This window comes from Ochotona curzoniae, unplaced genomic scaffold (genome assembly GCF_017591425.1).
Source record: "Ochotona curzoniae isolate NIBS_2020 unplaced genomic scaffold, NIBS_Ocur_1.0 patch49, whole genome shotgun sequence".
Taxonomy (NCBI): Eukaryota; Metazoa; Chordata; class Mammalia; order Lagomorpha; family Ochotonidae; genus Ochotona; species Ochotona curzoniae.
Window position 1 is genome coordinate 358204 of NW_024467027.1, and position 15654 is coordinate 373857.

At 50.9% G+C, this 15654-nt stretch overlaps 1 protein-coding gene across 2 annotated transcripts in view; it reads left to right on the forward strand.

Annotated features, from left to right (window-relative positions):
- The window catches only part of LOC121168058 (centromere protein J-like), a 34200-nt gene extending 19154 nt beyond the window's left edge, over positions 1-15046 (forward strand). The window contains exons 9-17 of one of the 2 annotated variants that reach the window (XM_040997827.1): positions 898-1104; positions 8039-8056; positions 8350-8434; positions 11746-11810; positions 11998-12114; positions 12709-12846; positions 12912-12996; positions 13094-13214; positions 14762-15046. In XM_040997827.1, the coding sequence (XP_040853761.1) occupies positions 898-1104; positions 8039-8056; positions 8350-8434; positions 11746-11810; positions 11998-12114; positions 12709-12846; positions 12912-12996; positions 13094-13214; positions 14762-14954 (1029 nt within the window). In that variant the 3' untranslated portion in view covers positions 14955-15046. Of the gene's footprint in view, positions 1-897; positions 1141-8038; positions 8057-8349; positions 8435-11745; positions 11811-11997; positions 12115-12708; positions 12847-12911; positions 12997-13093; positions 13215-14761 lie in introns of both variants that reach the window. The other variant, XM_040997826.1, reaches the window with a different exon arrangement.
- Positions 15047-15654: the final 608 nt, after the last annotated feature.

Below are 15654 nucleotides of genomic sequence, written 5' to 3' on the forward strand. Positions count from 1 at the left end.
GCCTCGTGCCCTGCCTCCCCCCCACAGCCTCCTGCCCTGCTGTGCCTGCAGCCTTACTTCCCATCCAGTCTCTCCCTTTGCCATGGTGGCAGTGGCTTCTGCTCCCACACCAGACTCAACACTCACACCACCACCACACCCTGTCCCTTTACTGTCCCCTGCCAAATGGTTATCAGTTATAGACATGCTGTCATTTCTTGAAAGCGTAGGCTTGGTGCTACAGCCGGAGGTGTAGGTGCAGAACTCCCTGGAGGTGCTGTCCGTCTGCACGCTCCGGTTTGCCCCTCACATGCCCCACTTGGCCTCTGGACTTCCAGGCCCTGTGAGGGGTGCCTGGAGGCAGCCTGCCGACTCCCCGTGCACAGGCTCCTCCAAGCTTCCTGGCTCAGGTGGCTCCAGCCTCTGGCGTCCTGCATTGGCCCGGCTCCCCTTGCACCCACTGCTGTGATCTGTCTGTGGCTGCTATGCTGCACACCAGGAGCTGAGGGCGTCAGACACTGGCTGCTCCTGCCTGGGACCAGAGGCCTGCGACTGTTCTTGGGGCTTGGCTTTCTCTTCTGCTGCATGCTCTTTTGTCAGAAAGTGGAGTCACCACTTTGGAGCTGAGGGCCTTGGCCTTGGCTGCTGGCGCATCCCCTCTGGCCCGAGAGCCTCCCTGGCCAGCCTCCTGCCTCCTCGGCAGTGGGGAGCTTCAGGCCCCTGGCTGGCAGCTCTCAGGGAGAGCCACTGTGCTCCCAGGCGCTCCCTGAATGGCCCCAAGGTGTCCGTTGATTTCCTTCCTGCCCCGAGTTGGGATCTTCCAGTTCTGTGTCTGCTGAGCAGAGCTGTCCTGCTGCAGCTGACATGTCTGTTTTACCCTGTAACGCTGTCTGTGTGTGTGTGTGTTTCTTTTGAGAGGCTTTGAAACAGCAAGTAGCAGATTTGCAGGAAGATTTGAAAAGGAAAGAAGCAAAATGGTCGAGTGCGCACGGCCGTCTGCGAAGCCAGATTGAAATGTTAGTCAGAGAGAACACGGACCTGCGGGAGGAGATCAAGGTGATGGAAAGATTCCGACTGGACGCCTGGAAGAAGGCGGAAGCCCTGGAGAGCAGCCCCAGGGCCCACGTGCGTGCCACTGCCGGAAAGCTGCCCGAGGCCGTGGTAGGTTTGCAGGCACCGCTGCCCCCGTCAGTTCTGGGGGGATGTGGGCATGTGACGAACGTGTGACGAACATGTGACACTTCGATCCAGCAAGACGGAGTGAAGTGCTGGTGGTCAGGCAGTGGGGCGGCATGGTGCTGGGGTGCTGGGGACTGGGCAGTCCCGAGGCGGGTGGTGGAAGGGCTGCCCGCGGTGTGAACGTGTGTCATGCCCTGCGCCATCTTCTTAGCAGCAAAGACGAGGCCTTTGATGCGATGCGTGTTCTACCACAGTTGCAAAGCCCTGCTCTGTTCTCTGCAAGGACTTTTCAGCCTCGTTATTCTAAGTCTTCTAAAGGAGCTCTCCCTCATAGGCGGTTGATCTCGGTGTGGGCAGCTTGGGTGAGTCTGCTAGTCACTTGGATAGGTTTGTTCTGATCCTGGGACGGTCTTCACCTGCCTTACACTGGTCTGTGCCCCAGAGGCGCAGCAGCGAACCAGGCAGATGGCATTCCTTGCTCTCAGGGAACTTAGATTCGAGCTGCAAGGGCAGCTGGGGAAGGCCCAAGCAGGACAGAGCGATACGCTGTGTGGGGTGTGAGATGTGATGAAGTTAGGAGGAAAAACAAGATGGGAGGAACTGGCCAGTGGCATGTCGCAAGGACACAGCCGGGGCTGGCTGACAGGACTGGCAGAGCAGTCAGTGCCCTGCACGCAAGTAGGAAGGCGGGAAGCCACTGGGGAGAGTCAGAGGGGATTGCAGCCAGCAGTTTGTTCAGCCTTCATGAGTGCTGTGAGCCACCGGCCTTCGCCTGCTGACTTGGGAGCCCCTGGAAGGCTTTGGCCTGACCTTGAAGTTCAGCGAACTTGCTGTGTCTGCCGCTGACTTGAGAACAGGTGGAGGGACCTGGGAAGAGTTGGCAACACAGAGTCTGTTGCAGGAATTCAGACCCTGGCAGCTGCCCCATCCGAGTGGTATTACAAGGACATTGAACAGCTGTCCGGATCTGGTTCCGACTGGGCAAGGGTTTGACAGCAAGAAAGGAGTTGTCGCCAATCCCAGTTTGGTTTGGTTTTGTATTTTGGCCTCGATGATCAAGAGAGACCACGGGAAGAGAACGTGCATGTAGCACCTGTATGCTCTGAGAATGTGGGTCTGGGAGCCCAAGTGTGGGCAGGCCTCCTTTGGGATGCCCACTGGATGCCATGTGAAGATGTGGAGTCAGGAGGGGTGCGGGGGCCGCTGGGATGTCAGGGGGACCGACAACTGAGCCTAGAAATACTTCAGGGAGCAGTTGTGCAGTAAGCATGTGTGTTGTTTTTGAAGAGGAGAAGGTGAGTGTGTGTGTGTGTGTGTGTGTGTGTGTGTGTGTGCACGCGCAGAATTAAGTGGAGGGGAAAATGAGGCAGTAGGGTGATGGCTGGAGCGAAGTCCTGGCGCAGTGAGCAGGTGGGCCTGGGAAGGAAGGCGACTGACCAGCACCCCACCGTCGGCCCTCAGCCTGGACCCAGGGATCTGTCGTCCTCAGAAGGCTGGCACACCGCTCAGCTAGTGAGCATGGAGAAGGAGGCCTGTGGGAGTCGGAAGGAGCAAAGAATGTGTGCCGATGGAGGGCGGAGGGCGAGCCTGGGCCGCACGGAGTTCCCTGGGGTAGAGAGCCTGCACCCAGAGAACTGTCCACATTCATGTTTGTTCCGGTTAGCTTTTAGGTTGTAGGGTGGGAGATAGGTTTCAGCTGAGATGTGGTCACCCACGTAGGAGGGTCGCGGTTTGTAGAGCCTGAGTCGGGCAGAAGCTGCGGGTCTGGGAGCTACGGCAGACATGCGTGGGTTGGTTCAGCCCAGGACCTGGTGACCCGGGCGTTGTCTGGGTGTCGGGTTTTGCAGGGAATGAGCTGGAAGGATTGGATACGGCAGTCAGAGCGTGGTACTCCCTTGTCCCATCTTATCTCACATCTTCGTGTTTGGGAGGCTCATCTGCTGCTTCACTCCCCGGAGGCCCAACCTGGGCCGGCCTGGTGGGCCAAAGCCGGGAGCCAGGAACTCGTAGGACTCCCGCGTGGGTGTTGGTGACTCGGCAGCCTGAGCCCTCACTGCTGCGTCTGAGCATCAGCGTGCAGCAATCCGACTTGGGGGCAGAGCTGGGAATTGAACTTGGGTACCCTGATTTGGATGTTGGTGTCTTAACCACTAAGCTAAACAGTTGCTCCCCACTTCTTACCTCCCCACCCTCAGATTTCAGATGAGAACAGATGACAGAACAACACGGTGAGCACCTGAGCCCCCAGCTGACTTAAATGCTGTGAATGTGTGCCTTATTTTGTAGGGTTTTCTGAAGCGTTTGGAGGTCATGGTGCAAATCTTGGCACTTCTCCCTGAATACTTTTTTTTTTAAAAGTAACTGAGTGCGTGACACGGTGATTGAATGGCCAACTCTTCACCATGGAAGCGCCAGGATCCCATATGGGCACCAGTTCTAATCCTAGCTGCCCTGCTTCCCATCCAGTTCCCTGCTTGTGGCCTGGGAAAGCAGTTAAGGACGGCCCAAAGCCTCGGGACCCTGCACCCGCGTGGGAGACCTGAAAGAGGCTCCTGGCTCCTGGATTTGGATCAGCTTAGCTCTGACCATTGTGGCTACTTAGGGAGTGAACCAGCGGGTGGAAGATGTTTCTGTATCCTCTTCTCTTTGTAAATCTGCTTTTCTAATAAAAATCAATCTTTTTTTTTTAAGTGGAGTGGCAGAAAGGGAGAGAGAGGTCGATTGATTGGTTCACTCCCCAAATGGCTGCAGCGTTTGGGGACGGGCCGATCTGAAGCCAGGAGAGTGAGATGCGTCTCCTCTTCCCTGTGGGTCGGAGAGGTTCTGAGGCCTCAGGCTTTTCTCTTGGCTGCCCTCCCAGGCCCGCGATCCTGGAGCTGGATGGAGGGCAGCGCAGGCAGCACTTGATCTGGAATGCTGGTGTAAAAGGGTGGCTTAGTCAGCTGTGCTACGGCCGTGGCCCCTTTTCTGTTCTCTCATGGCGCTGATGTTCTTGAAAAGATCCAGTGAATTGTAGGGTGTGTCACGTTCTGGAGCTTTTCAAGAAGAATACTTCAAAGTTAAAATTCACAGCCATCGGTCAGTTTTATGCTGGATCTATTCCTGACCATTCCGGGGGGTTTGTGTGTGGAGCCGAGGCCGGCTGTGTGACGTGGCTGGCAGCGGTGTCCGTCGGCATGAGCTGGCCGTCCTGGTCGAGCTGGAAGCGCCTGAGCCTCCTTCCGGGGGGCTGTGTGCCGCGCAGTGCACCCCTCACCACTGGAACGTCAGGACCCACGCCTCTCTTCCCTCTGGCTGATCCTGAACAATCCGAGGAGATTGGCTAGGTTGCGGTGTGTGTGATGATGCACTTTGTCCTCGCATGCCGAACTGAACGTACACGGGGACTTCAGGAAGTTTTGGGGACATTAGAGTGAAACGATATTTGTTTGGGTGCAAAAATTTGGAATTCCCATGTCGTTTGTTGTAACGTTTATTTTCCCTGAGGCTTATGAAGACCTCTAAAGGAGAGAGAGTGTGTGTGTGTGTGTGTGTGTGTGTGTGTGTGCGTGCGCGCGCGTGCCCACAGACATGCTTCTTTGCCAGGTCATCTCATTGTGTGCCTCTGTGTGTGTGTGTGTGCGCACACGCGTGCCCACAGGCATGCTCTTTGGCAGGCCGTCTCAGCGTGTGCCTGTGTCTGTGTGTGCCTCTGTGTGTGTGTGTGCACACATGTGCCCACAGACATGCTCTTTGCCAGGCCGTCTCAGGGTGTGTGTGTGTGTGTGTGCACGCGTGCCCACAGGCATGCTCTTTGCCAGGCCGTCTCAGGGTGTGTGTGTGTGTGTGTCTGTGTGTGCACGCATGCCCACAGGCATGCTTCTTTGCCAGGTTATCTCATTGTGTGTGTGTGTGTGTGTGTGCACGCGTGCCCACAGACATGCTCTTTGCCAGGCCGTCTCAGCGTGTGCCTGTGTCTGTGTGTGCCTCTGTGTGTGTGTGCACACGCGTGCCCACAGACATGCTCCTTGCCAGGCCGTCCCAGCGTCCCTGTGGTGATGCTGCAGCAGGAATGAACAGCCTTACAGCATCTGCATCACTGACTCAGTTCTGCTCGTTGCACTTAGTGTTCTGATATAAAGAAGACTGTTGCTTATTTTATATTCAAAATTCTTTATTTTTTTAGATTTTTATTATTATTATTTTTATTATTATCATTTTATGATGCAGTTTCATAGGCCCCTGGCATTTCCCTTATCCCTGTCCCAATTCCCCCCCCCACCCCCAGTTGCTCTATATCATTACTAACATATAGTTCTTCATACTCAGTCATATGTCCATCATTGTGGGCATGGACAATGGCAGAGAGTCCAGCATCCTGTTGTCTGGATACAGTAAACAGTTTCATCTTACGTCCATCTTTATCTGGAAGTAGAAAAGCATACTACATTGTTTCCTCACATTTGGATATGTTAGTCTCCATTACACAATTACTGTACATTCCCTTAAATGAAAAGTCATGATACAAAATCAACAATAGAAAGAAAAATAGAAATTTACAATGCCATGAAGTTAAATGACATGTTACTAGATATGACAGTCTCCATTACACAGCTACTATACATTCCCTTAAATGAAAAGCCACAAAACAAAATCAACATCAGGGAGAAAAAAGAAATTAACACCACCATGAAGTTAAACAACATGCTACTAAATGACTAACGTGTAGCTGAAGAAATGAAAATCAAAATCCTTCTTGCAGAAAATGATGCTACTGTATGATCTACAAGCCATTGAATGATTTAATCAGAAGAAAGTGTTTTGAAGAGATGAGAAACAAACAGAAGACAACAACACCCATGTGATATAGTTTCCGCTGATCTTTGTTAGTGACATGTGTCTCTTCTAGATAACAAATAGATGGGTTTTGTTTTAATCCAGTCTACTAATCTATGACGTTTGACTGAGCTTAAGCCATTTACATTCAGAGTTTAGTATGTATGGGTGGTACTTTGGTCCTGTCATTTTAGGAATGGGTTGTTCATTGCTTTAGTCTTCTGTTGTCATTTTACTGGGATGTTCCTCCCTTTGCCTTTGGTTTTGGTAGGTGCTGTTCCTCTTCTCTGTCAAGAGAACATCTTGAAGTATCATTTGTAGGGCAGGTTTAGAAGAGGCAAATTCTTTTGATTTTTCTTTACTCTGGAAGAATTCTATTTCATTTTCAAAGACAAAAGCAAGCTTTGTGGGATCTGTTATCCTAGGTGACAATTTTTTTCTTTTAGAATCTGGAATATGTCACTCCATTCTCTTCTTGCCTGTAGAGTTTCCTGTGAGAGATCTCCTGTGAGCTTAATTGGCATTCCTTTATATGTCAATTGATTTTTTTCACATGCATATTTCAGGATCTTTTCCTTATGTTCAATTGAAAAGAGCTTGATTATCATGTGTCTTGGTGAGGAATGCTTTTGATCAACCCTGTTGGGAGTTTTGTGTCCCTCCTGGATCTTGTTTCCCAATTCTTTCTCTAGATTAGGGAAATTTTCCTTTATTGTTTCATTAAATATTTGTAAAACCAGTTTTTCTTTCTGCTCCCTCCGAGACTCCCATAACTCTTATATTAGGCCTCTTAATAGTGTCTTTCAATTCCTGGATACTTTTTTTGGTCTGATCCAGCTCTCCTTCCATCTTTTTGTTTGCGTCTCCCTGATGACGGGAATATCTTCCAATTCTGAGATTCTTTCTTCTGTTTGCTTCTTTCTATTTTGGAAACTCTCCAGTGTACTTATAATTTGCTCTACTGTGTTCTTAATTTCTGATATATCAGCCTTGATTTGCTTTATTGCTGCTATTACTTGTGTAAAATATTCCTTAAATTTTTTGAACTCTTGTATGTGCTTCTCATTGTTGATCAGAAGCTTTAAAATGAGTTTTAAAATGAGTTTTCTGAATTCTGTATCACCCATTTTCTCGATGTCTTCCTCAGTGAACTCTGAGGTTGGCATAGGGTTTTGCTCCTTTGCAGGGGAGTTTCCGGTAATATTTATTGTGTCTTTGTCTCTTCTTTTGCTCTTGGTCATTGTACTTCTGGTTAGCAGATTCTTCTCCTTGGAGTAGGTTTCTAAGCTCTGTCGCCCACACGTCTACAATTTGATTTTACTTATTGCAGTTGGTACACAACTTTTTGTTTGCAGCTAATTGTGCCACTCCTTCCAGCGAGTTCCAGGTCTGGGTTCTTATGTCAGATTTCCACCGTGGTCTCCACAGCCCCAGCTCTTGGCTCACCACTCTCCACCTCCTGTGATATAGTGCTGAGGCTGCACAGTTGTCTGTACAACCTTTCTCCCACTTCCGGTTGGAGCAGGTCCCAGGATTAGGGAGACACCAGGTGTCCTATCTAGTTAGGTTGTTGGTGGCGCTGATCTTGCCGGAACCTGTTGGACGTTAGGTCTGGGTGCCACACGGACCTATTTTGACCAGTACAATGTCACAGTTGGTATTATTTTCCTGTGGGACTTCAGCGAGTTCTTGCTGAGCTCAGCACATGTGCAGTTCACTGTTGTCCCCTGCAGTCCCAAAGCTATTGCCACAGTGTACAAAATGGTGCCTGACATACCACTACTAGAGTTCTTGATCTGCTGGCCATCAGGTCTGAGGGCTACCCAGACCTGCCCCGGGTGGAACCTGTAGAATGCCACATTGCTGCAGTTCACTGAGTCAGAAATGAGCTCACTCTAGCTCAGCGTATGCTCAGTCCCTTCCCTTGCCCTTTCCTCCTTATGCAAAATGGCGCCTAATTCAGCTCTAAGGGGACTGACTGGGCTATGAAATCCACCCTGTTCTCGCACTGCCTGTCTGGGATCTGCTGTTCTGTCTCTGCTCCTGGTCAAATCAAATGGACCAGCAGGACGGACAGTTCTTTGTCTGGTTTCACCTCCCAAGCTCCCAGTGAAAGTCCCTTCCCACCTGGTTGCTGGTGGAGTTCAGATCGCTGCTGCTGGAGTATCAGTCACTGCAACACCACACCGCTGTGCCCGCTGCTTTCCTGTTTCTGTCAGTCTCCAGGTACCCCTCTGCTGTCGTTCTGTCCTCTCCAGTTTTCCTGGAATGTGTCCTCTCTGCTCCATCCTGGTTAAATGTTTCTCCGTCCGTTTAATTGTGTTCTTACCCTATCCCACCATCTTGATTCTCCTAAAATTCTCTCTTATACTTTAGAACTCATCTGTTCGATTTCAAAAGAGTCATATTCCTCCTGGAACCCACGTAGACAAACCCAAGAAAATCTACTTGCCGACACAAGGTAAGATGCTGTATGATCTTTTGTTATAAATCCTTTCAGATTATGAAGAATAGCAAATTTACGCCTAATTTAAGAAATCTTGTGGGCCTGGCACACTAGCCAAGTGGGTCAAGTCCTTACCTTACATGCACTGGGATCCCATTTGGGTACTGGTTCATGTCCTGGTGCCCCAGCTTCCCATCCAGCTCCGTACTTGTGGCCTGGGAAAGCAGTTGAAGATGGCCCAAAGCCTTGAGATCCTGAACCCAAGTGGGAGACCCGAAAGAGACTCTGGGTTCCTGGCTTCAGATTGGCTCAGCTCCAGACACTGTGGCCACTTGGGGAGTGAACCACTGGATGGATTGTCTGTCTGTCTCTGTTCCCTCTATATATGTATCTGGCTTTCCAATAAAAAATCTTTTTGAAAAAAAAAGTTGCCTCCTCCTAGCCCGCCAGTGGCCTGCGGAGGGTGCGTTGTTTTTTCCCCATGTAAATTCATGCGGCATCGCTTCATGCCGGGTGTCCTGTGCTGTTCTCGTCATCGCTGTCCCACGTGAAATCATGAAAACTCTGCCAGGTTCGTGTTCCTGGCCCTGCGTGTGGCACAGTGTGCGATGCCTGCTGGCGGTGAGAGCAGGTGCGGGCCGTTGTCCTGCCAGGGGCGCCTCTTGGGCTGACGCCGGCCGGCCCGCCCGTCCGTGTGCCCCGGGCCGCCCCTTGCCTCCGCGGGTGCGGGCGATGGTTCTTCGCCATCTGCACAACACTGCTTGCACCTTTTGGTTATATTAATATATTGTGAATTAGATGTGCAATCGTGGTTCAGTATAGTATTTTTTTTTTTCTAATGAAATTTATGTTTCATTCGAGAGGCAAAGAGACTTAGACAGCCCCCCATCTGCTGGTTCGCTCCTGAAATGCCAGCAGCAGCCTGGGCTGGCTTGAACCCCCAGGCCTGAAGCTCTGGGCGCTGTCCCAGGTGGGTGGCTGCCTACCCCTGCCCCTCCCAGGCGAGCAGCCCTTGGGCGCCAGGGTCCGCTGCTGCTCCCCGGGACCCTGGGACGGGCTGTGGGGGTCCCCCACAGTGGGGGCACTGCTTTGTCAAGTGCCCATTCTTGGTTTTCCTTTTCTGGCATGGAATGTATTGATTTTTTGAAAGTGAGGTTTTTTTTTTTTTCTTATGACATGGAGAGATTCCCTCTAATCTCATTGTTTTCTTCCAGGAAATTTTGTTTTCACAAATGTTTTTAATCTACTTAGAAATTTTTAAGATTGTTTCATGAAATTTTAAAAATGTATATACGATTACCAAGCCCAGCAGTCGGGTGACCACCACTAAAGTGAAGAACTAGATGGTTGGGGGCTGGTGCTGTGGCGTAGTGGGTAAAGCTGCTGCTGTGGTATCATCATCATGTGTTGAGTCCTGGCTGCTCTTTTTTTTTTTTTTTTTTTTGTTTAAGATTTACTTTATTTTTATTGGAAGATCATTTACAGAGAGGAAGATCTGCCATCTGCTGGTTCACTCCCCAAGTGACTGCAATGGCCAGAGATAAGCCAACCTAAAGTCTGGAGCCAGGAGCTTCTTCAGGGCCTCCCACACGGGTGCAGGGTCCCAAGGCTTTGGGCCGTCCTCAACTGCTTTCCCAGGCCACAGGCAGGGAGCTGGATGGGAAGTGGAACAGTCAGGACACGAACTAGCACCCCTATGGGATCCCGGCACATGCAAGGCGAGGACTTCGGCCATTAGGCTACTGCACTAGGCCCATGGTGCTCCATTTCTGACCTAGCTTCTTGCTAATGGACCTGAACAAACAGTGGAAGATGCCCAAGTGTCTGACCCCCTGCACTGTGTCAGAGACCCAGTGAGACCCTGGCTCCTGACCTCAGACTGGCCCTTCTCTGGTCATTGTGACCATTGGGAGAAGTGAAATAGCAGGTGGAAGATCTCTAACTCTCCCTCTGTAACTCTGCCTTTCAAGTGAATAAATAAATACATCTTAAATAAAGAGGGCCTGGTGTCTCCCCTGTGGTTGTAGGGTGCAAGCACTTGGCCCATCGTCCGCTGTTTTCCTAGGCGTGTTAGCAGGAAGCTGGGTTGGAAGTGGAGCAGCTGGGACTCGAACCAATGACCCTGTGGGATCCCCAACTTGCAGATAGTGGCTTTACCCACTGTACCACAACACGGGCTCTAAGTACCCAGCTGGTTTGTTCCAGGTGTGTGTCTGCCGCACTGCAGGTAGTGTGCGTCCCCCAGGGGTCAGCCCACACTCTGCCCGGGGAGCGGACAGCCTGCTGGCTGACTTACCTGTCAGCTCATCCCCAGCCCGAAACTTGGTAGAGAGTTTGAGTTCTGTCCGTGACTGCCTTGGTTGTCTCCCTGCCCCGTGGGAGTGTTACTCTCTCCTCTGCTGGGCTTAGCACTGAGGCGGAGGCAGGTGGGCTCCTGTGCTGTCCACAGAGCGCCTTAGTCACAGAATCCTTTCATGCTCTGCCCACGGGCTCAAGAACCCGGGTTCCTGTTGGCTGCTTCCTTTTCGCCTGCAGTCCCCGCAGTCCCTGTGCTGGTCCTTCCGAAGGCGATATTTCCCGAATTCCTCCTAACTTGTGCTGCGCCCTGGGAAGCTGCTGACACTTGGCGCTTGGGACCATCCCCTGGGGATGCTGAGTAGTGTGGGCAGCACTGTGTCTGCCTTGGTGTCCCTGCTGCCCCTGGGCCACCCAGCAGGTGTCACGGCCTGAGGGCCCGGCTTGTCTGCGCTTCCCCAGGCCAGGCTGTGAACTCAGCATCTCTATACTTCCAACACGCGCGCAGATGCTGGGGCTCCATCAGCACCGTTGGAAGTTGGGAGTGTTTTCCACATGACCCACTGGGGATGCAGGAAGCACACGAGATTGAGTTCATTGTAGTAAGCATGTGCCTGTTGTGTCATGTCTCGCTTAGGCTGCACGGAGCTGGTGTGCTGCTCCGGCCTACAGGGGAGCCTGCAGCCGCTGGGGCATTGGGCCGGGTGTCGGTGAGGGCGCCGTGTTTTCAGCTGCCCTGTGCCACACCCTTTGCAGTGCCGTCTGTAGGACACCCTGGCAGCTGCGTGGCTGGCCCAGTCTGCCTCCTCCTGCACACTCCCAGCTCTCTGAGGTTAGGCAGAGTCTGTCACAGCCCCCAGCCTGAGCAGATCAGAATGTATGCAGGTTAGCTCAGAGCAATGGTCAAGACTTCCTCATAGACAGCAGGCCACGCAAGGCGGGTACGAACTAAGGGCTTGTTTGGCTATAGCAGTAACCTGAACGTTCCCAATGAAAGACTGCAACCAACTCTGACAATTTTAATCTTACAGGAAATCCATCTCGTGAATCCAAGGATGTACCTCTTCGTGAATTAAGCAGTTCAGATAAGAGACAAGTAAATCTGTTTCTGTTTTTCTATTTGCAAACATGGATGACTCAGACTGAAGAGCTCAGGCCATTAAACCTGTGTAATGGAGGCTTCTTACTTACCACCGTAAACATTTTATGTGTGACGCCAGCGCCTGTACGAACTCTGTCCCGTTGCACCGTGGCTTGACGGCCCCTTGTGTGTTTGCTTACAGAGGGCCTCTCCCAGGGAGCAGGTGGAGCCAGCGGACTTCCCAGAGTCTGACGATAAGGAAAACAAGGACGACGACGACGAAGAAATCGAGACAGCCATCAGTCATCCTGACGGGAAGGTCAGGAAGCTCGGCGGAGTCGTGGATCTGCGGGACTGCAGATGGTGGCTGGGGAATGCAGGCCCTGAGCGCTCACAGCAAGCACAGCGTGCTTCCGCTGAGCTCTCGCAAGAAGCCTCTGTCATCCTGAGCACGGTGGTCGGTCCTGTGTCCCTCCTGGCCAGTCCCTGCGTTTCTTTCTGGCCTGCGAGTTTATTCCCCTTCTTTGGGGCAGGTGGTGAAGGGGCATACTTGCTTGGCTGTTGTTGCTAGAGGGAAGAAAAAGAGACAGGATGTAGTTGGCAGGTGTTGAGGGACTTTTCCTTAGGTTTATGGAAAGAAAATTCTTTCAAATATCCTAAACGGATCCCTTTTCGTTGAAATTCTGGGGCAAAGATCACTGCTAACTTGGAGCACTGAGACAGCAGCAGCCTGGAGGAAGCCGTTAGACTCCCCCTCACCTAACAAATGGAAAAGGAAAGAGAAAGAAAATGGGGTTTGCAACCCCTTGCTGAGATTTCAGACTGTCTTATAAACACGTGAAAGTAAAATGGGAACACGCCCTGCTTGGATGGCTTCAGGACACGGAACCTATTCTGCATCTTGTGTCTTTAGGTGGAAAAGGTTTATAAGAACGGGTGCCGTGTTACCCTGTTCCCCAATGGAACTCGGAAGGAAGTCAGTGCCGACAGGACTGTCACCGTCACCTTCTGCAACGGGGACGTGAAGCAGGTCATGCCGGATGAGAGAGTGGTGAGTGGCCCCGGGGCCCGGGCCGGCGGCCGCCGTGGGGAAGGGGCTGACTCTGTGCCTTGCAGGTGTACTACTACGCCTCTGCCCGGACCACTCACACCACGTACCCGGAGGGACTGCAGGTCCTGCACTTCTCCAGCGGACAGATAGGTGCGCACCTGCTCGGCGCCCGCTCCCCACTTACTCCGTTTTTTTTTTTTTTCCTTCCCTAAAAAATAATTAGAGTCACTTTTTTTTTTTTTAACAGAAAAACATTTCCCAGATGGAAGGAAGGAAATCACATTTCCTGACCAGACGGTTAAAAACTTATTTGCTGATGGACAAGAAGAAAGCATTTTCCCCGATGGTACAGTCGTCAGGATTCAATGGTATAACCCCGATTCAGTTTGTTTCTAGAATTTTTCCAGTTTTCATGGGGCAAGCTTTATGACTGATTGGATTTTTTTTTTTAAATGAAAGCATTCATATTCTTCCCGGTCAAAATTTCAGTAGGTTTTGAGGTGAACAAACACCTTTGAAGTGAAACTATCGGCATTTTGGAGTTTAGAACCAGTTAGATTTGCAGATTTCGAAGGACTTCCAAAAGTTTATGGAACACCCCCGTCTCTTAGTTCTGTTTCCCGCAGACTGACCTTGGAGGCGCCCACGCAGCAGCCGGGGACGGAGCCGGTGTTCCTTTCCAGATGTTTGAAATTTGGAAACAGTTAAGACAGAAAGAAGGCGGACTGCCACTTGAGGCTTCTTGTTTTCTAAAGCGGCATCTATTTATTTATAATAGATTTCTTTTTGAGTGGCAGATTTAGAGAGAGGAGGAGACACAGAGGGATTTTGCGCCCGCTGGTTCACTCCCCAGATGGTTGCAGTGGTCAGAACTGAGCTGATCCGAAGCCAGGAGCTTCTTTCAGGTCTTCCACTTGGGTGCAGGGGACCAAGGATTTGAGCCATCCGTCCTCTGCTGCTTTGCTAGGCTGTAAGTAGGGAGCTGGATTGGAAGTGGAGCAGCTAGGACTTGCTCAAGCAGAGGGTTAGTTTGCTAAGCCACAGTGCTGGCCTCCAAAGATGGATTTATTTATTTGAAAGGGAGAGTTGAAGGAGAGAGAGAGAGAGACCCACCCTGCTGGTTCTTAAGGATGAGCAACAGAGGTGGCAGGGGGTAAATTAGACCACATCTCTTCCTTATTTTGAATTTTTGGACCTCTGTACCCAGCCAGCAAGTGCTTTACTCTGCTCTTGACCCAGTTTCTTAAAAATCAACCACCCTTTTCATTTTCCTGAGTGTTAGAGTTCTTCAGTCCATGATAAGGAGCTTCTTTTCAAGCCATTTTTTAGGGGTCAACACAGTAGCCTAGTGGCTCAAGTCTTCGCCTTGAATTTGCCGGAATCCCATATGTGCGGAATCCCGGCAGCTCCACTTCCCATCCAGCTCCCTGCCTGTGGCCTGGGAAAGCAAAGATGGCCGAAAGCCTTGGGACCCTGCACCCGTGTGGGAGCCCAGGAAGAAGCTCCTGGTTCCTGGCTTCAGATTGACTTAGCCGTGACCACGGCCAACCATCGGGGGGGTGAACCAGAGGTTGGAAGATCTTTTTGTCTGTCATTTTCTCTGTCAGTGTCATCTGCCTTTCGAGTTAGGACAGCTGTGGTCAGGCGAGCGGCCTGAGAGTCTGCGCATGCTCAGCCAGTTGGAGTTACAGTCCGAGGACAGACTGTGTGAGCTTCAGTTGGAGAGAATTCAGATATTTCCAAGTTATTTCACTTTTACATTTGAATTTGTCTTCGAAAACAAGAGGTAAATGTAAGGACAGCTCCATTTACCCATCCAGTGCTAGTTAAGGGCAGGCGTACTACAGTTATTTTAAAGAAACAGTATTTTTAAGAAAACAGTATTTTAAAGGAGATAATCCTTTAAATTTCACAGTGATGGCAACAAAATCATCCAGTTTAGTAATGGCCAGAGAGAACTACACACTGCCCAGTTCAAGAGACGGGAGTATCCGGACGGCACCGTTAAAACCGTGTATACAGACGGGCGGCAGGAGACGAAGTATGCTTCTGGTCGCATCCGCGTTAAGGACAAGGATGGCAACATTCTCATGGACACAGAACGGTGACAGATCATGAAGTAACACTGATTTTGTTTAAAAATGTACTGTGTGGATTAATTTATATAGAACATGCCTGTGTGTGGGGGGTGTGTGAGTGTGTGTGTTTGTGTGTATAAATAGAAGACCGAATTCTAAAATAAAAGTTTAGCTTCTTCATTTGCACGCTCTTTGAAATTGATAAGGGGAGTTTTCTGGTGCACCTTTCTGTCAGAGGAAGCCTTATTACGATTTACGAAAGCTTTTTAAGTTGGGTTATTTTATGGGTTGGACAAGGACGTAAAGGCCCACACGTAGCTCACCTCCATGCCCACATGCACAGCAGCCATAGAGCCTTGGCGTGCACACACACTGTCATCCCTGCAGGCAAAATGCCACCGTGTTCGGTAAGCGTCCACAGCGGCTCACTGAAACAGGAGGGCAGGTTGCAAGGAGCACACCAGGGGGGCTGCCAGTGTCACCCCAGGAGCAGGGGAACTCTTAACTGGCCAGTCAGGGCCACAGCTGCCTCGTGGCTGTCCGTGCAAGGTGTTCTGGAAGGAATAGGAGTCACCTGTCCCTGCAGACCTCTTGCTGTCACACGGAGCAGCAGGACTCCAAGTGTGGACGGTGAGTTAAAGATGACCACATAACCAGTCCAGATGGCGGAACAGTTACGGAAGTGCTTTAAGTAAGAAGGGAAAGCACAGATGTACAAGGAAAAGGTTGA